Source organism: Eupeodes corollae, chromosome 1 (genome assembly GCF_945859685.1).
Source record: "Eupeodes corollae chromosome 1, idEupCoro1.1, whole genome shotgun sequence".
In the NCBI taxonomy this organism is placed as follows: Eukaryota; Metazoa; Arthropoda; class Insecta; order Diptera; family Syrphidae; genus Eupeodes; species Eupeodes corollae.
The window spans coordinates 280271625-280292681 of record NC_079147.1 but is presented as its reverse complement, the minus strand read 5'-3'; the positions used below and the strand labels follow the sequence as shown (position 1 = coordinate 280292681).

Sequence of the window (21057 nt, the reverse complement as noted above, 5' to 3'; positions counted from 1 at the left end):
CATAGGGTAAATCATGCTAGAGTTGGCGCATGAGAAATTATATTAAAGTGTGTATGGTTAGGAACATAGTTGATAGCTTGTGTTTATTTATGTTCAGTGAAATAATATTCGTTTTATGCGATCCGTAAGATTTATGTGACATGTAGTTTCAAGAAATGAATTGGTTAATAGTAAAGAAACTATTTAACAATTAATTTCTAGAAACTACATATCACATGAAATGTACGATGTACTTTTTTTTTAAACTGAACGAACACGCGTTTTTTGTTGGAAAATCTATCAATAGTAAAGTAAGATTTTACACGAATGACAAAACAATATGAATACCACCGAAAAAAGTTAAAGTAGAATCTTACTACCGATGGATTTTTGATATGTATACGAGTCTCGAATGGATCTTATGTAATTTCGTTCTCAAATGATGCTATACAATTGATATTGCATTCGTATCTCGATGGCAGTGTTCGTTGAGTAGTTGTGCATTTGGAATCATGTGTTTTCCATTGGGGAAAAAATCAATCTGTCACTGTTGATATTATTTAGGTTTGTTAATGAAAATTGACTGACTGCGCTTATTTTGCAAGAGAAAACTATAAAAATAATAATTCAGTTTTGCTATGTTTCTACAAAAGGGTTATCTCAGTTTAGATTAAATATATGTTTTTGGTGTTTCCACCGCACAAGAACATTTAAAAATGATTAAGTTTGACTGCACTTTCTAAAATGCAAATGGTGTTTCGATGTTTCTTATGAAGTGCAAGTAAGATAGTTTGATTCGTGTTAAACAATAAAGAACTGAATAGTTTAACTCCATATAAGAATATGCTACCTACTCTATGTGCAATTTTTTTTTTATTTGATTAAAACAGAACTATATTTTTTGTATACAAACATGCAAATAAACAGACCATAATGATCTGTAAAATCAACTCCTCTTCACTAGTTCTGACTCGAATCCGATCCCTCACCGAAATCGAGGTGAATTCAGCTAATTTCAACTTGATCCAGATATATGAATAATTAAGACAAGCTTCGAGCTCGAGTATACGAACAAACCCCCTTTTTGAAGTTTTTTTTTTATGTCAAGTTGTTTCAGCTTACACGATTTCACTTTTGGTCTGAATTTCGCTATATTGTTTGGAATTTTTGATAAATTATTCTAGCAATATTCAATTGTATCAACTTTCAAATATAAAAACCGGACTACTGCGGATCGTTTTTTGGAAATTGGTCACTGTACTACATATCGAATACCAAAAAAACACGGGTACATAGGTACTGTTTATGACTTCTTTAATAAAAATGGATCATCTTTACGAAATGAGAGCACATGTTTTCAAACTAAAGGTTTACGAACACTTAACGAAACAAAATAAATAAATGTTAATGAGAAAGTATCGAGCTTTAAGTACAATTTATAGTTAGACGGTTAGAGAGTCATTCAAATTTCGGTCTCAGAAGTGGGAAATACAAAAACACAACGGTACATTTCCCGTTAAATTTAAAATAGTGTTATTTAGCTCACATTTTAAAGGGTTTTGAATACCTTTTAATACGCCAGAGACATATTGTTAGGATTAGGAAAAGCGGAGGAATAGAAAATTAGTTGTCGCTGTAAATTGGCTTTGAATTCTTGAATACTGCAAAGAAAAAGAAAGGCAAAGTGTGGTAAGGAATTCCGCATTCAGTTAATGTGGCTAAAAACAAATATCTGTACATCACAGTACGACCGAAATGGACATGAGGTTAAACTTTTGAGCATTTCTAGGATCGTGAATATCACGGTTGAACTGTTTAATGAAAATAATAATGCAACTTTCTATTTTACTAGAGCAAAGGCGAATAAAATAACCGTGATAACCGTGATAATGGGTGTGGCACGAAAAATCCAGACGTTGTTCAAGTGACGTAATTTAGTTAATGACGTTATTACCACAATTCATTTTAAAAGCTCTAATTTGAATACTTAAGAGACTTACTGGAGCACCAGCCCAGGGATGAAAATTAGGGTTTTCGATGCATTGAATTCCACTGTGTTTCATACATAGGTAGGAATTTTATGAGATTATCATATTAAGTCGTTGCAGTTCTTCATCCGAAGAAGAGAAACCTGAGTCTGAAAGAAAAATGAAAACTTGAAGTACTATTGTCATAGAAGTTGCAGATCATTTGAGATTATTATAAAAATAAGAAAGAGTGTCGGAAACAAATTAGAGCCCTGGGGCACTCCAGTATCTATTTTGTGGTTTTTAAACTTGAATCCATTTAAGAATTCTTGTATTGAACAGTACTTAACGAAGTTCTTAATTCAACGTAGAAGTGATTTATCCTTACCAAACTCTATCAAAGGCTTTTTAAATCAAAAGCGCAATTATATTACTTTCTACGATGTAAAGATTTGTTTTACTGTTTGGACCATGGACCTATTGCTACGAAAGCCATACTGTCACTCATTTAAAAACTTTCGATTTTTGAAATATTTCTTCAGCTGATAATAATCAATTAAAGTTTCTGAACAAAATCGGGATCGAATGTTAGTTGAGTTCATTTTCTATTAATGAAAGGGTAAGTTTTTATTATACTTTTACTGGAATATGGTACCTAAAATGGAGTAGCATTTTGATTTGACCCAGAGCGATCATTTAAAAATAACCAATGATATTCAAATTCATTTAGTTAATCCAAAAAGTTATATGAGTACTGAATCTACTTATCTTATTCCCTCTAAAGAACTGTAATCCTATTAAATGAGTTTTACCTTTTAACCCATGATACTTAATATAAAAATGTTCAACCTCAAAAAACATGATATATACTTTCCGTTTACTTTTAAGATTACGATATCATATAAAAATTCAGTAGTCAGCATTTATAACAAAAACCATTTAAGAACTAATAAGACACTAAAACCAAAATCATTAATCAGAATTATTATTATAATTTGGTCACATAATGTTCTTCTATCAATATTAACGACCAATAAAAAAGCTTTTGGCAAATTGTCAATCATTGACTCCATTTTCCAAACATTGGCATTAGTTCCATAATATATGGGAGCTTTCAAAAATGATTCCATTGACAGATGCTGCCCATCTATGTCAAATAACTTTTTATAAGAGATGTGTATAAACATTGTTATTTATATATTTGTTTTTAGTTTCTTTAAAACAAAATAACACACAAAAAGTATACCAGAAACTTGTATAGCCAACAATAACATGGTTTACCCTATTTATTTAATCCCAATCCCAACTAAACAATTGAAGCCAACATAAAAAGAGATATACCTACACAAGAAAAAGTATTTCAAGGCTTTTTCCCATACAAATTAATTGTGCATTCTCATTTCACTAAACAATCATGATTTTCTATACATTAGATATATTTTCTATATAAAATACATGGAACATGGAAAATCAAGGAAAAACAACAGAAATTAAACAAAAAAAGAAAAAGTTCAAAGGATAATTTCTCCAATCAAACACGATACACACGAGATATTTTTAATTTTACATTTTCCTACATTTAGATAGATGGATGATGGTATATAGAGGTAGATAAAGATATATGCCCATCCCGAACCCGTGAAGTGATATGGAAAAGCGAGGAAAATCACAAAATCAAAAGATTAAAATGTACCAATAAACCCAATCAACCATATATAAATACCTTCCTACCTACATTTACGAGTATCTATACAATATGTATATCTTCGAGTATGATATGTTTTGACTGAAGATATTTATATTTATATGTATCTAAAAATAAGTATCTTGATATAAGATAAGCCCATCAAACAATAAATATACAAATGTATCTATGTTCATATATACAAACCTGGAGTTTTTGTAGAATAATCCTCTAATTGGATTTGTTATATATTTTTTGTTTTTTAGCTTTGTTTTAAGTTAGTTAGGGGATTTATAGAGATATTTATTTAATATTCCAAGATATATATATATATATTTTTTTTTTGTTAGATGCACATCACTTTTATTATATTATGTGACATACTTTCGGGATATGTAGGAAACAGGGGTACATATCTTCTGGGTGTCACACTCTATTTTTCTTCTTTTATTTTTTGACAAACTATATTAATCTTTTTTTCTCATGGTAGATACTTTTTGATTTTATATATCTTTTGTATCTTTTGTACTATTTAGCAATTTACACATAAAAAAACACAAACATTTAACGAATATATAGAATCAAGAGTCCTTTAACGAGGATCTTTAACGAGACTGAGATTGAGATTGCTGATGAAATAAAAGGACCACGTTTACAAACGGACTTTACACTCTATTAAACTTGGTACCTCCTTTATACGCTCGCTCGCTCCTTTATACGACTCGAATATTTCCAATTATCATTATTATGTACATACATATGAATGTAGGTACAGCAAATAGGACTTTTTTTGAACATATAATATTTTATATATATATAAATATTGATATACACTTTAACACCAACCACACATATTGTAGGTAGAATCGACAGTACGAAAAAAAAAGAAAAAAGATTCCACGATGTGAAAAGATAAATTATATCGACAGAAACTGTACCACCCTTAGTTTGCGAAAAATCAAAAGGTATACCTTCGACTACGACTACGACGACGACGACGACTACCGAAGAAGAAGAGAGGACAAATATTTAACCCCAAGTCCGGAGGAGTCCAATTTGGGGTTGATTCAAAAGTTTCAACTTATAATACAAAAATTGCTGTACATATATTATGAGGACAGCAACGACGACGACTTCGACTTCGACTTCGACTACGACGACGATGATAACTATTTTTTGATAAATTTCAAAATATCCTTTTTTGATGTTTTCGTCGATGTTATGGAAAAACACTTTAAATGAAAAATTTAAGCAGCGACGAAGTTCGACGGACGTTTGAAAAAATTATAACCAAGAGTTTCAGAGGGAAGATAGAATATAGCAGTTTATAGTATCAGGATCAGGAGCAAGAGCAGGAACAGCAGCAGTGGCAGTAGTAGAAGAAGAAGAAGAAATAGAAGAAGGGTGAGAAAAAATTATGTAGCGGAATTATTTCAGCACTCATATATTTAGTAGTGATTATGTTTTCTTCATTTCCACAAACGAGCTACGAATACGAGACATGGTTTTTAAAATGTTTTGTGTTTTTTAAAAATAAAAAGGGAAAGGAATTTTCCGAAGACGAAAAAGTATATTTCCTCGACCGACTGACTTCGACGATACGATGATGATGATTATGATGACGACGACAACAACTCAGGACGAAGAACGCGTTTTTAACGGAGATGAAGAAAAGCTTTCGCTTCACCTATTTCACAGTAATGTACACTATAACGGTTTACGAATATAGTACCTAATAATCTTGTTATCAAAATTATTATTTTGTCCTTTTTTCTTTACTTCTTTAGCTTGGTTCGCTAAAATACAACTTTAGCGAAGGAAAATGCCCAAAGTACTGAGTAAGTAGTGAATATGAGTGAGTATTAAGCTGTGATGATGAGCGAGAACAGAGAGAGAAAAGTCGTTTTCCATTTCCAGGAAAATAAAAAAAAAAAATAGGAAGAAAATGTTAATGGCGTATGGCGTATCTGCTACTGGCATTTCTCACAGTTAGGGTATAAATGTTCCTAAACTCGTATCTCGTATCGCCTACATACGATTATACAGCATTTTTAGTTTTTCACATTTTCCATTTCCACATTTTCCATTTCCAATAGAGAAACCATTAAAAAATTGCAATGCAACTAACCAACCTCTTTTCTTGCTTCTCTGCTTCTGATTCTGATACGAAAATGACTACGAAAACGAGCGTGGTCGCAACTGAACTCAAATCGGGCGTATTCCATTAGGACTGTTGTACAGTGTGCTCATTGAAAAGTTGGAGTTTTCGCAACAGACATTAAGGGTGGGATTGCGATAGGGATGTACGAGTATGGAAAAATTTCCCGGAAGGGATGTTTCTGTGTTATGTTTCAATATAAGTTCGATCTCTTGTGTAGTCTGGTTCTGACTCTAACTCTGACTTTAGCTCTGGTACTCTCGATTCGTTTCTATATTTTGATGTGATTTTTACTATGTTGATGATGATGGTGATGAGGGCGAGGGTGATGATGATGATGGTGGATGAGACAGACAGTGCCAGGCTATATACAAAAACAGAGATACACTACTTGCTCTATTCTGCTTTGCTCTGCTCTCAAATGCAAAAGCTTGTAGACGTTTCATTCCAATGTTTTCTTATTTCGTATACAAACATCTTTCCATCCACTTTGAGCGGATGAGAGTTTTGAGAGATGCGAGGATTCTGGACGATACTATGTTGGCATGGCAGTGTCCTTGTTGGTCAGCCAGTCCTGCCAATTTTAATGGAAATTTCGATGTTTTGATGTAAATGTGTTTTGCGAATGACGTATGCGACCGTACCTAACCTAGTTTAAAAAAAATGATGTTCAAGGTTTGTCAATGAAAATGTTTTGAAAACGTCATTTTTATAAGATTTTATGATTATTTATCAGGTTTATAATAATTTTAGTTTTTAGTTAGTTTCAAGTCTTAAAACTTATTTAACAAAACACTTTGAAAGTAAGAAATGAATATTTTAGATTTCAAGGTGATAATTCAAATGATTAAAGTATTAAGTTTGAAAATATGCATAACATTATGAAACTAAAACTAAAATGAGGCTGGGATGCGATTCCAATTGATAACTTCACATCCCGTTTGTCTATTTTTCTTGTTTAAAAGTTTGTAGGTTTTAGTGTAGGGTTTTGTTGAATTTTTCTTAAATTTTTAAAAATTAAAAACAATATTGTTCATATAATTAAATAGTTAAGTTTGGAAATCTTGTTTTGTTAAAAATTTTTAGTCGAAAACAAATTTTTACCGATTTTATTAGTATTTCTTAAATTTTTACAAATTAGATGAATGAAATTAATTTGGGAGATATCAATTATTACCAAATTTAGGAAAAAACGGACAGTTGTATATTTATAGAAAAAAACTACCGAATATCGAAAACAATATTTTCTGTAAAGTAAAAAAAGTTTGAAGACAATATTTTTTTATTCTTGAAAAGCTATTTGAGTGGAAAGTAAATGTTTACCAAGTTTTAGTATTGTTTTTGTTAGGTTCTTATTTTTTTTTTAAAAACACTATCAATTAGACTTTTCTCAAAATTTTACTTTTTATTTTGTATATATTTTTTAAAAGATAAATGTAGTTTAAAGCCTAGGTTTTAAAAAAATATTTGAGTAGAAAATCATTTTTTACCAAATTTTATTAATTTTCTTGTTTAGGATTTTACTTTTTGAAAAAAACTGTCAATTGGATTTTTTTCAAAATTTTTCTGAATGTTGACAATAATATTTTTTAAAAGATAAAAGTAGTTCAAAGCTAATATCTCAGAGTTTTGAAAAGATATTTTAGTCGAAAATTAATTTTTACCAATTTTCATTCATATTTTTTGTTTAGGGTTTTATTTAAAAACAAAAAAACTTTCTATTCGATTTTTCTAAAAATTTAACTTTTCGATGTGATACATTTTTTTGATTTGTAAAGAAACGGTTAATTGGATTTTTTTCCAAAAATATACTGGTTTCATTTTGAAGTAAAACCTTTTTTTGTTCACGAGATATCGAGAATCGGACATTATAATTTCGCGTACTATTTTTTGTAGATTATAATATTTATAAAAAAAAAAAAAACTATAAAAGACTTATCAATTGGGAAGAATCAAACAATCGCTTAAGTATGTTTTAAGCTGGTTTGCGTGAGGGCTTTTCAACGGTTGACCATATTTTTGCTTTATCGAGTATTGCTAACAAATGTATCAAAAAGAAAAAGAAGATGTATGCTTGCTTTACTGACTTAAAAGCTGCATTTGATATCGTCAATCGACAAGCTCTGATTTACAAAATGGCCTCACTTGGTTTATCTAGAAAATTTCTAAATATCTGTGAAAAATTTGTATGTAAGACTTATGCTACAGTTTGGGATGAGGTCGAGGTTTTAAATTGGTTTCAAACATTGATGATATTTCAGATAATTGAACCGGTGAAGTTTGTTTTTCTGATATTCATATAAAAGTGCTTCTTTACGTGGACAATTTGGTTATGTTAGCGGATGACCCATTTTCTCTTCAGCTACAAATCAATAGGGTCTAAAGCCAAACGTACTGCAATATCTGGGACCTTAAAATGAACTCAGAGAAAACAAAGATATTGGTATTTGAGGCACGGAGTTGTAGAAGGTTGAGAGAAGAAAGGTGGTTCCTTAACAACAAACCTATTGAAATAGTACAGGAATTCAAATATCTAGGAATGTTGATGTCTGCTAATGGTAGCTTCAATAAACATGTTCAGCGTAAGAGTAAAGAAGCTAAAGTAGCTCTCAACATAATGTGGCCAACTTTCTTCTCAAACAAAAACATAGACTTAGGTTCTAGATACCGAGTTTTCCAAGCAACCATTAACACTTGCTTGCTTTACGGTATTCAAGTTTTTGGTCAGAACTATTTTGAAGGATTTGAGTTAATACAACGCCTTTTTTTCAAAAGATTATTTCGGTTACCTAGTTCGAATCCAACCTATGCAATTCATGTTAAGTCTGGAATTGCGCCGATTTATGTTAAAAATTTGAAATTGCATGCAGATTTTCTAAAAAGAGTTATAAGTTAACTAAGTTCGAATCTTCAAACATTTATCATGAAGGTTCTTTTAAGAACAGAAGCATCGCCATTTAAGGAATGGACTCAACTTGCCCGGTTACATAATGTTTCTCTTGAATTGACTGAGTTCAACATACATAACTGGCAATATATCTTTTCGCAAAAGTTGATGAAAATATATATCTTCAACATCTAAATAGAGCATCATCATCGTCAACAAGAGAAATCTAAAGAATTGTAATCCACTAAATACTAATGCGATAAATTATTAACTTCCCGTTGGAAGTTATTGTAATGGGTCCGATTTGTCAAATTGAAAATTTTGACATTTCTCGACGTTTCAATGTCCCTAGAGTCGAAATAAAAGATTTTAGAAAGATGTCTGTGCGTGCGTGTGTACGTACGTTTGTACGTCCGTACGTACGTACGTTCGCTACGTTTTTTTCGTCCTCCATAGCTCAAGAACCAGAAGAGATATCGACATCAAATAAATTTTGTTATACAGATACAATAATAAGGCAGAAAAATGCAGAAAGGGCTCTCAACAAAATTGCGTGGGTGGTTTTTTTTACCATAGCAGTATTTTTTGTAAAAAAACTGACAATTAGATTTTTTTCAAAATTTGATCGAATGTTGAAAACAATATTTCTTATAAGATAAAATTTGTTTGAAGCCAATATTTAAAATTTGTGAAGAGATATTTGAGTCGAAAATAAATTTTTACCAACTTTTATACATTTTTTTTTTAAGTTTTTATTTTTTGTAAAAAAACTGTCAATTCGATTTTTATCAAAATCTTGGTAAAAACGTTATTCTTCGTTGCATAAAATTACTGTTTACTTATATGAAATCATTTTTTGTTTCTATAATATTCGAGGTTACAATTAATTTTTGTCAGTTTATTTGATTTTCAAAATTGTATCAGTTTGGTATTACGTCAAAATGTATAATATAAAATTTAATTCAAGTCCCTAGCATTATTGGTTCGTAAGATATTTTGGGTTACCCAACATTTTCACATATTCCCTAAATTGCTATAATAAAAAAATACCCACTTAATTTTTTAAAGATTCATTTCTAAATCTTTCTGCATTATTGACTGTGTAACAAAATGTATTTGAAGTTCATATCTCCCCTCCTTCTTAAGATATGGACAACGGAAAATTTCCCTACATCTTTCGCACCATAGATATCTTTTAATTTTTTTTTTATTTAGATTCGAGGGACCTTCAAACGTCGAGAAATGTCAAAATTTTCAATTCGAAAAATAGGAGCGACTGCAATAACTTGCTATGAGAAGTTAAAAAGTCCTGTTAATTGAACTACTTGTGTGTGTGTAATTTTTAGAATTAAATTTATGTGTCAATCCATTATTTATATACTTTCAAAAACAATGTTTCGGAAAATTTTTAAATTCGTTTTCAAGAAAGAAAGTCTTAGGCCGGCCATTCACGACACAAATTAACTGTCCAAATTGATATTTACTCAAGTCCGTTTTGCATAACACTATACACGTTAACAGTACAGTTTTGAGTTTTAAAAAGTGTTGTTTCAGAGGTTTGGTTAGGTTAAAGTGGCTTCCGGTGACGGAGTAAAACACACTTAATACCCCATTGTGATACCACGTACAAATAACCCCATTCTCTAGCACAATATTCTACAGTCTGTACAAACCCCAATTTACGTAGTTCTTTTGTGTCATAGATGGCCGGCCTTAATAAATTAAATACGAAACATTAGTTCTTTAAACTTTTGATTTAAAATACTGTCTTTTTGTATACTGTCCGATAAGTCAAATTAAAAAGAAGAAAAGAGGTTGGGATGCGACCCACACTGATAACTTCCCATCCCTTCTGTCGATTTGTCTTGCTTAAAATTTTGTCTATATGTATTTTTACCAAATTTGTGCACTATTTTTTGTAGATTTTATTTTGTATGAAAAAAATGAAAACAATATTTTCTGTGAAATAAAATAAGTTTAAAGCCAATATTTTTCATTTTTAAAAAGCTATTTGAGCCGAAAGTAAATTTTTACCAAGTTTTAGTATTGTTTTTTTTTTAGAGTTTTATTTTTTGTAAAAAAACTGACAATTCGAATTTTTTAAAAATTTTACCAAATGTTCAAAACAATATTTCTTATTAGATAAAATTAGTTTGAAGCCAATATTTAAAATTTTTGAAGAGATATTTGAGTCGAAAATCAATTTTTAATAACTTTTATACATTTCTTTTTAGGTTTTTATTTTTTGTAAAAAAACTGTCAATTCGATTTTTCTCAAAATCTGTCCTTATGTTGAAAACAATATTTCTTATAAGAATAAATTTGTTAGAACAAATTATCTCAAAATTTTTAAAAGATATTTAAGTCGAAAATCATTTTTTAAGAACTTTTGTTATTTTTTTTTTTCGGTTTTAATTTTTTGTACAAAAACTGTCAATGTGATTTTTTTCAAACTTTAACTGAATGTTGACAACAAGATTTTTTGAAAGATAAAAGTAAATTGAAGCCAATATATCAAAGTTTTGAAAAGATATTTGAGTCGAAAATCAATTTTTATCAACTTTTATACATTTTTGGTTAGGTTTTTATTTTTTGTAAAAAAAACTGTCAATTAGATTTTTCTCAAAATTTTATCAGATGTCAAAAACATTAGTTTTTGTTGCACAAAATTGTTTTAAAGATGAAATCATATTTCAGTCGTAAAATTTTGGAGGTGACAAACTTTTTTTCAGTTTTATTGATTTATAAAAAACCGTTATATGGATTTTCTTCAAAAAATATTTCTGTTTGGCATCACGTTACAATATACTATATAAAATTTAATTCAAGTCTCTAGCGTTATTGGTTCGTAAGATATTTAGGGTTAACCAACATTTTCACCATTTTTTCAAACTGCTATGTTAAAAAAAAAACCCACGCAATTTTCTCGAGAGACCTTTCTGCATCTTTCTGGCTTATTATCTGTATAACAAAATTTATTTGAAGTCGATATCTCTTCTGGTTCTTGAGCTATGGACAACGAAAAAAACGTCGCGAACGTACGGACGTACAAACGTACGTACACACGCACGCACAGACGTCTTTCTAAAAATCTTTTATTTCGACTCTAGGGACCTTGAAACCGCGAGAAATGTCAAAATTTTTAATTTGACAAATCGGACCCATTACAATAACTTCCTATGGGAAGTTAAAAATGTTGACATTTCTCAATTTTAAAGTCCTTAGAATCTAAATCCATGGTTTCTGGAGATTTATATTTGAATACCATTTTTGAACTTCAAATAAGTTTTATTTTACACATTAAAACATAAAAGTGTACAGAAAAAGGTTTAAAAAAAAGAAGCTTCCCATCCCGTCTGTCGATTTGTCTCGCTTAAAAGTTTGTAGGTTTTCATGTTGGTTTAAAAAAGTTGTTAGTTAAATTATTCTTACAAATTTTAAAATTACCAACAATATTTTTTATATAAAGAAATAGTTTAGATTGAAAATCTAGTCTATATTAATTTGATCTAGAATGATATTAATTTGAGAGATATCAAGAACCGAACATAAATTTTTACCAATTTTGGGTACTATTTTTGTAAATTTTAAATATTTATGAAAAAACGGACTGTTGGATTAAAAAAAAAACTACTGAATATCGAAAACAATATTTTCTGTGAAATAAAAAGAGATTAAAGACAATGTTTTTAATTTTTAAAAAACTATTTGAGTCGTTAGTAAATTTTTACCAAGTTTTAGTATTGTTTTTTTGTTTGGTTTTTATTTTTTGAAAAAAAACCTTTCAATTAGATTTTTCTCAAAAACTCACTGAATGTTGACAACAATATTTTTTAAAAGATAAAAGTCATTTAAAGCCAATATCTCAACTTTCTGAAATGATATTTGAGTCTAAATTCAATTTTTACCAACTTTGAGTTTTTTTTAGGTTTTTATTTTTTATAAAAAAACTGTCAAGTCAAGTTTTCTCAAAATTTTACCAAATGTTGAAAACGTTATTTTTCTTTGCACATTGTTTTGGTGATAAAATCGTTTTGAATTCGTAAAATTTTCGAGATGACACATTTTTTTGATTTATAAAAAAAACCTTAATTGGATTTTCTCAAAAAATATAGTTACAATATTTTATACACCATTTAATTCAAGTCTCTAGCGTTTTTGGTTCGTAAGATGGTTAGGGTTGAGCAAAATGTTCAACTTTTTTTTAAACTGCTATGGTAAAAAAAACACCAACGCAATTTTCTTGAGAGCCCTTTCTGCATCTTTCAGCATTATTATCTGTATAACAAAATTTATTTGAAGTCGATATCTTTTGGAGTTCTTGAGCTATGGACGACGAAAAAAACGTGCGTACACACGCACGCACAGACATCTTTCATCTGGGGAAGAAATGATAAAATTTTCAATTTGACAAATCGAACCCATTACAATAACTTCCTATGGGAAGTTAAAAATACTCGCGAATACAAAAAAAGTGGAACAAAATTTCCAAATTACGAAGAATTTTTTGAAAAATTAAATTAAAAGAATATAAAACCAACAAATAAAAATCAAATCGACGACGCAAAGGGAAAGATATTGTCTATGAATTCATTTTCTCTCAAACCAAATATTGTAAAACTTACTTATGTTATAGTTTAAATTTTTTAAAACTCTTATAAATGTTTTTAAGCTTACTTATTTTCCCAAACACTATTTACTTCCTCTTAAATAACTCTAAGGTTTTATACATTATAGAAAGTTTCAAGAAAACCGCTTAAGTGGGTCAGGCTAAAAACATTTGAAACAGACGGACAGATAAATATAAGTGTCCCAACTCACTTATTTAATGATATACGTAACCTCGAACTTGATTTTAAAAGGAATCTAAAGACTCTTAAATAAATCTATTTTCTCAGGTTTTGAAAAGAAAAAAATATGAGAAAAAATACTAAAAAACGGTATTATTGCATTTTGAGGATACGAAAATATCGGCCCAGTTCAGATGCATAAAAACTGTCATAAGATATAGTAAGTTATTGGAGTTTTGAAAATTGATGATAAAATTAAACAAATTGTAAAATAAGTTATAACTAAAAAAATTAAAAGATCCTTAATTGTTCCTAAAATATTTTCTTTTTTTCTATTTCAATGAAAAGTTTATTTTCAAAAGTATGGTAAATCAATAGCAAAGAAAAACAAACAACATATAAAAACATGTTTTTATTATATTAAAAACAAAATACAATATAAAATAGATTTATTTAAATCAAAATACATACATACATATTTACAAACAATTAAAATTATGAAAATTAAACAAATTATTAAATAAACACTGAATTCATGGAAACTAAACGAATTTTTGAAAATAAGATATAAATCTTTTTGATATTTTTATGATGATAAGTCATCTTCATTACTATTTCAATTTAAGGAAGTTTTTTTTAATAAGTTAATAAGCTGGATTAATACAGTCTCCATCATAGTTGTCAGTCATGGTTAGTATAAGGTGGGATTTTCATTTTTTTAGATTATAAAATCTGAAAGTATTTTATCATAAAAAGGTTTAAAGTTTCTCTAAACATTTGTGTATTAATATAATATTCTAAAAAAATATATACAAAACAAATTTTAATAACTAACATCTGCATGAAATCCTGTTTCATCTGCATAATAAATAACATTTTGCATCCTTCCATCAGGCATCAAAATATGATACTGTCCACGTGTGACTCCATTTTCATCACGATGTTGTTTGTGAGAAAAATCATTTCCACTATGGGTGTCTCGGACTCGGTAGCCAAAGGAGTATTTTGAGGCATATTCCATCTTTAAGAAATAATTAAATATTATGTTATGCATTTTTGCAATCCGAAAATTATTATGTCAACATTTTTATTAAATTCCAGTCACAAAAATTCGGTTATTAAACAAGAAATTTACAATTTCCTTAAAAGACAAATTAAAAAAAACCGAAAAAATTTAATATTCTTTCAAAAATGTTCCTCACAAAAAAAATTATAAAGTGTTTAAATTTTAAAATAATTGTTTTACATTTACTTCTTTTGTTATCCAATATTATAAATGGCTAATATTGTAAAACTTCAAATGTCAGCTGAATTTGACAGATGTCATATGCCAGTGTTAGCAACTTGACGCTTAAAAGTTACAATAATGTTGTCTTAGTTAAAGTTTAGAAAGCATATTCCGGTCTCTTGAGTTAGGTAACTCTAAATTATGTTTAGAAATTATTACTTCTCTGTTGCTAAATTCGGATTTCAATAACAAAAGAATTGATTTATATCGTTGCCAATGGAAAGCATTCATCGATAGTACTATAATGTCAGTGCAGTTGTCAAATTTCAAATTAAATAAATTAATAAGTCAAGTTTTCTTTGACCAATGAAACGCAAAGGAGTAAAATCGATGTTTTGAGAGATAAAATTAAATAAGAGAGAGATAAGTTTTTTAAAAGTGACAGTTAGCAACTATTTGATGACTTTGACTTTCTATTAATTTTAGTTAAAAAGGCCAATAAATTAATAAACAATTTAAATTTGGCACTCTACTCAAAGAAAACAATTTCTTTTTCGGTTTTTAACTATTGGATTATTAAATTGAAAATTTATCTCACAATCTTTAATTTTGAGACTTACCGGTTCATCATTTTCGGTTTGGGGGTAGATTTTCTGTGTTGAATAATTATGGCTATCGATTCCGTTGTAATTTGGTGAAAGTCCTAATCCCTTATCATCACTTATCGGCACTCCAGAATTAGCTTGGTGTTGTTGGTCCTGATGTTGCACAGCCTGAACAGCTTGAACAGCAGGGGGAGGTATATTTTTATTCAGCTGCCTTAAAGGTCGAAAAGGCATTAATTGATTACTGTCGATTTTTGGCTCTTCAAAATTTGGTTTTTGAACCACAACCGCCGACGCCACAGATTGCGAATTAGTATTTTCTCTTGGGTGAAAGAGAATTGGTGAAGTTTGATCCTGGGGACGTTGTTGTATTTGCGTGCTCTTCTGACGTTGCATTTCTTTTGCCAATAAATATGAGAGGCCATGAACTTGGTCCATAGGAGATTTGCCAATCAAAGCAGATAATTCTTGAAATTCTTGGTTATTTTTCAACGAGTTCAGTTTGTTTGCTTGATCTTCATAATTTTGGTTCTGAGGCTCTTCCTGATTCTTTCCACCATCATTGAAAGGGGCAATCGAGTTCTGCTCATTTGCTGGTTGGACTGGAATATTTTTGGCAATAGTATAAGGGTATATTTTATTGCCGTAGCCATATGTAGGCTCTAGATAAGCAACTTTAAACTGAGGATTCTGCTCGATCAATTTATTATCCTCGATTTGGTGATGTTGTTGAGGGACTTGATGGGGGTGCTCTTGATGCAGAAGTTGTTGTTCAACAACTGGAGTTTGTACTATTTGGGCCACACCTTGATATGGTCTTACCGTTGCGATCGGAATAAACTGCTGTACCACTTCAGCTTGAAGTTGAGGTTGGGGTTGAAGATGAGGGTAGATATTGTAGTAATATCGTTGCGGAGGCACTTCAGGCAAAATTTCATTTTCCGCTACCAAATTTTGAGCGGGCTTATTGTATTCTTCCTGAGCTTCTGGAACTGCATTGGAAACAACTGGCACCACCGCTGCCGGTCCAAATTGGCAACCTTGATTTCCATACGGACATAGTTTTTGACCATAGATCTGCTTTGGATAGCCAGGAATTATAGCTGTAGCTGTAACTGCTGGAGGTATGGTAATCTCAATGTTCGTGTTTATGTTTTCAAGACCTTGACCGCTAGCTATGTATTTCTGCATCTTATTTACTCTAAAAATAACGTCGTTGTTATGTTCAAAACGTTTTGGATATGGACCATAGTGTGGTTTCCTGGGGGCTTGTTGTATAAAATAACGGAACTTACTGCCCTGGACTGACGTATCAGTGTCTGAGTATGACGATGATGTGTTTGGCTCGGGCATTTGGTTCGAAATTTTATTACCAAACACTGGACGTGGTAAAATTTGCACTTCCGCGGGGGCTGTGTTGTCACTGTTAGATGATGGTGCCTTAACGTCATGAATCTCAAATTTTATATAACGAGGCTCGGTCAATTGAGCGAATCTACGGGTACGTTTTCGGGGAGATTTTCGACTTGATGGTTGCTTTTTTGTGTGAGTTGTAGTTGAAGTGGCTCTATTCACTCTCAGGGACTGGTTTTCATTACTTGTCAAAGGAACAGACTGAACTTTCCCTTTTCTCAAAGGTTCCTTACTTTCAGTTGTAAAAGTCACAGATCTAACTCTTCCTTGCCTCAATGGTTCCTTATTTGCAGCTATCGAAGCAAAATTCTTACCTCGACTTTGTCTAGATGGTTCCTTTTTATGACTTGGAAATTCAGAGTTCTCGTCCTTATATCTACTGCTCTGCCTTACAGTTGGTTCCTTTGTCGCTATCAGCGAAAGCTCTTTAGCTCTACTTCTTCGAATAAGTTCCTTCGTTGCATTATCAGGCTCCTTGGCATCGGTTATTAAAAATGGTATTAATTGTGGTTTGACTTTTTGAGCGGCACGTTTTGATCTTTTCGATATATGAGTCATATTAAGAACTTCAACTTCAACATCTTGTTCTTTCTGTCGAAGTTCTCTAGCTCGCATTTGAATAAATTTCTTTGTTTCTTCATCAGGTTCTTTGGCATCATTTAGCTCGAATTTAAATATTTGTGGATGATTGCTTGGTTGGGGATTATCAACAGAGCTCCTTTTTACAATTAACTTATATGAAGTTGGAAGTCGAAAACTTTCATCAAATTGCAAATCCTGGAAATATTTTTGGAATTAAGGAAAGTATCAAACGGCTTAAAAAAGTTACCTTAAGTGACTGAAAGTCTTCTAAGGTCAGTAATGTTAATTGTTGTCCATGAATGCTGTTGGTTAAGAGAAACTTAAAATCATAAAACAGTAGGCTTATCCATAAAGTAAACCTCTGGAAATAGAAAAAAAGGATAAACTTATTAGAATTATTGGTATTGTTGAAGACTCCACATATTGATGAAAACATATGAAGTAAGAAGCTATAGTTATCAACTTATTTCCAAGATATGAAAAAATAAAATGAAAACCCAGAAGTGTTAATAGATAAATAAAACTACAGTTAATAAAAGGACTACGCGTTTGGTCAAATTTGTAAAAGTCAAATAAATCCAGTGGAAAAAAGTTAAAGGAATCAACATATTTAATTGTTTAAATATTTATCAGACTTACAAGATACGCCATAACTTCCTTGATCCTTTCGAACTATAGCACTTTTCATTCACGAAACCAATTAAACTTAAATTTATCGATATTACTTCACTTTCAAAAACAATTTAAAGTAAAAGCACACAACGGGGGGTATAACGTTTTGAAACCGATGCAACGAATTTACCAAGAGACTTCTGATGCTGTTGCTGACGCTGCTGCTGCTGTTGCTGCTTCGACCACTGCAGAGTTCATTGGCTTGTTATTTGTCTGCATCAATGTTGGTGTTTTTCACATTGAACTTGAAGCGAAACACGTAATTTTATGACAACCAAGTGCGTGTGATTTCCTCCTTTGTGGCAATGAAAAAGTTGCATTGGTCGTTTAAGGTGGTTACAGGTTGCAGCTTATGTTGAATATGTATATTTTATATGAATTCGCGAAAACTTGATTGCTAAGTTTTCACTTTCTGCAAAAATAAAAACAGACAAAACAGCAAAGTGGATATTTGTGGTGAAGACGATGAAGATGTCGGTTAGAGTATCTTTGACTATTGGAGTCTTAACTGTTGAATGTGTTTATTTTAACTGAGCCGATGGACATGCAAGCGTCGGGATTTTGTTAATTCAAATGCACTTGCTGCAAGTCAAGCTGCAAAACAATCAAAAGGTGGGAGTTACTGCTGTTTTTGTCTTATTTGTTTTGTTTGCATATCGGAAAATGCATCTTTGAATGCAATGAATTTTCATAATAGAAAATATGGGATATGTGATGTGGTTGATGCAACAATACAATAGAATTTGAGGAAATAAAAGAAAATTCGCATGGGATGCAAAAATGAATTGTGATTGAATTAGGAAGAAATGCAATTTGTGGTGTGGCTTAGTTATTTTAATTAAGCAAAATATGTGTTGGACTCAGGATGGAAAAGAAATTGGATTTTTTCATTCCAATGAAAATTGTTCAACCAAAATTTGTGTACAAAATTATATGCTGACATAAAACATCTTAAGCCTTTGGAGAGTTTCCGAAAGCAGTTATATTGTGACCTTGGAAGCTAGTTAATAAATTGTTTGTACTTTTATTATATTATATTTATTCGATATTTGATATTTATTTGCTTATAAAGCACTTGTACATCAAGTAGAACTTCTTAATAGTACCTACAGGATTTATAACATTAAATTTATAAATTAGAAAACAAGAATATGAAATTTATATATGTACTTTCTTTCAAAATTAAAGAAGATTAAAAAAATAAAAAAATAAATTAAATAGTCGCAAGAAGAAATAAAAATGAATATATTGAAAGTCTATTATAGTTCAAGTTCAAAAAATTTTCAAAACAAGGATTTGATTCTAGATCTCATATATCTGGAGGATGTCAAACACGTATGGGAAGACGGGTGCAACAAGATAAAACGTTTTGAGGAACAATAAACAACAATCAAATTGAAAAGTAAAATACAACAACAATACTTGAATAAAACTTAGGTTACAGCTAAAAAGTTTACGAGCCTAAAACGAGACATGATCAAATCTTAAGTATGGGAACCCAAGAGAGCATTTTGGGATTTACTAAAGCGCGGCAGATTAACATACAGGGAGGTACCTTGTACCCTATTGAATACCTCCAATAAGTATTAGACCCGTTTATGTGATTGCGCTTCAAGGATAAAGGATCAGATTAGTAAAAAAATTTGATCATGTGAAATTATTCCCCTTCCCACGTTTCTATTCCTCTCTCACTCTTTCTCTATCTATGACTCTCTCACTCCGTCCCCACAGTTGGTTCTGTTGCCATGACGCCATGACAGCTGATCGCGCAGTTGTGTTTTCGTTTACAACGTATCTGTAATGCCTGAAATTATTTCGCGATTTTGATGTTTATTATGTGAATTAAAATTTAAAAAAAAGTGACTATGAGTGGCATTAATGTAAAGTGTGTGTTTTATCAGAGTTTATCCAACAAGTGTTACGCAAAAAATTCATTGCATGCTTGTGGAGAAATGCCCATAAAGCAAAAATTATTGATCCTTTACCAACGGACTATAAGTGGAAAGTTGTCAACCAAAAATACCAAATGATCTGGGGTGGAATCGGCTAAGGTGATTTTTGATTGTCACCTTTGTGATCACAAAAAGTGATCAAACTAATTTTTGCGTCTGTGTAAGGTGATCACCAAATTTTGTTTAGAATTTGGTATCACTTTAAAAGAAATTCACTGACGTTTGTTACAATTTCAGTGGTTGTATTCAAAAACCGATCTGAAGCTATCCGGATTATAATGTAATTATAAGTTTTGATGTGCCAAGTAGCCACGATGATGTTCTGCCTGCGCAATAGTCAGCATTTAACTTTTCTCGTTAAGCACTCTGTCTTCATATAGTGCTTTCGTGAGCACTCCCGCCATATTTTGCATTTATTGCCAGAATTGTTCTGTTCTCTTTGAAGATCTAGGCAACAAAAATTAATGAATTAAAAAATTGACTTGAGATCATAGCGTTTACACTATGTCTTCCTTTTCTATTGAAATACATATGCTCATTTTCCGAAGGGCGGAGAATCATAATATGACTCCCATCAATGCAGACGATTACTAGGAAACAAATAATAAAATAAAAATCAAGTAATAAAATTAGTTTATTTTTACTAAGAAACAAAATCCTACCTCCAGGAATTTGATATTTTTCGTAGGAGAACATTTTTGTTGCTTCTGAAGCCCATTGATTAAATTTAATTGTAAGTGGGCACAATTTCACAGTATGGGCACAGTACTTTGGCCCATTGGAGCTGACCTGTCAACGCCAACTTGCCATTGGTAGCCACCACCTCCAAGAAAATTTAAAGTCACGGCTAATCGAAGAATAGGGGGAATGTGTGTTGACCACATATATAGCACATATGCGTACTTACTTTGGACTTGGAAGATCAAGAATGTTTATTTTATTGCGGAGGTTAATCCTGAAGAGCCGGACATTTCTATTATGATTAATATTTTCATTTTCAGAATTTTCAGAATGTAAAATCAAAGGCACAAAAACATTCATATTGTCTTGAAATTTCAGCAACTAAAAATAAAATTCAATTTCCAATTAAAGTGACAACTAAAGAGCTGTCACCAGAAAAAGTCACCAAATCGTGATTGT

General features: G+C 30.8%; 2 protein-coding genes across 2 annotated transcripts in view; both read right to left on the bottom strand.

The window, feature by feature from the left end:
• LOC129943053 (uncharacterized) overlaps positions 1-5427 on the bottom strand; it is a 31853-nt gene extending 26426 nt beyond the window's left edge. Inside the window, exon 1 of the mRNA XM_056052261.1 lies at positions 3838-5427. The gene's annotated coding sequence lies outside the window, so the exon portion shown is untranslated. The remainder of the gene's footprint in view (positions 1-3837) is intronic.
• An 8861-nt stretch (positions 5428-14288) lies between these two features.
• On the bottom strand, positions 14289-18184 carry LOC129950837 (uncharacterized). The gene is made up of 4 exons (XM_056062759.1): positions 18104-18184; positions 17541-17654; positions 15314-17488; positions 14289-14486 (listed from the first exon to the last, which is right to left on the bottom strand). Exons 1-4 carry the CDS (start codon positions 18182-18184, stop codon positions 14289-14291), a joined length of 2568 nt encoding a protein of 855 aa, XP_055918734.1.
• Positions 18185-21057: the final 2873 nt, after the last annotated feature.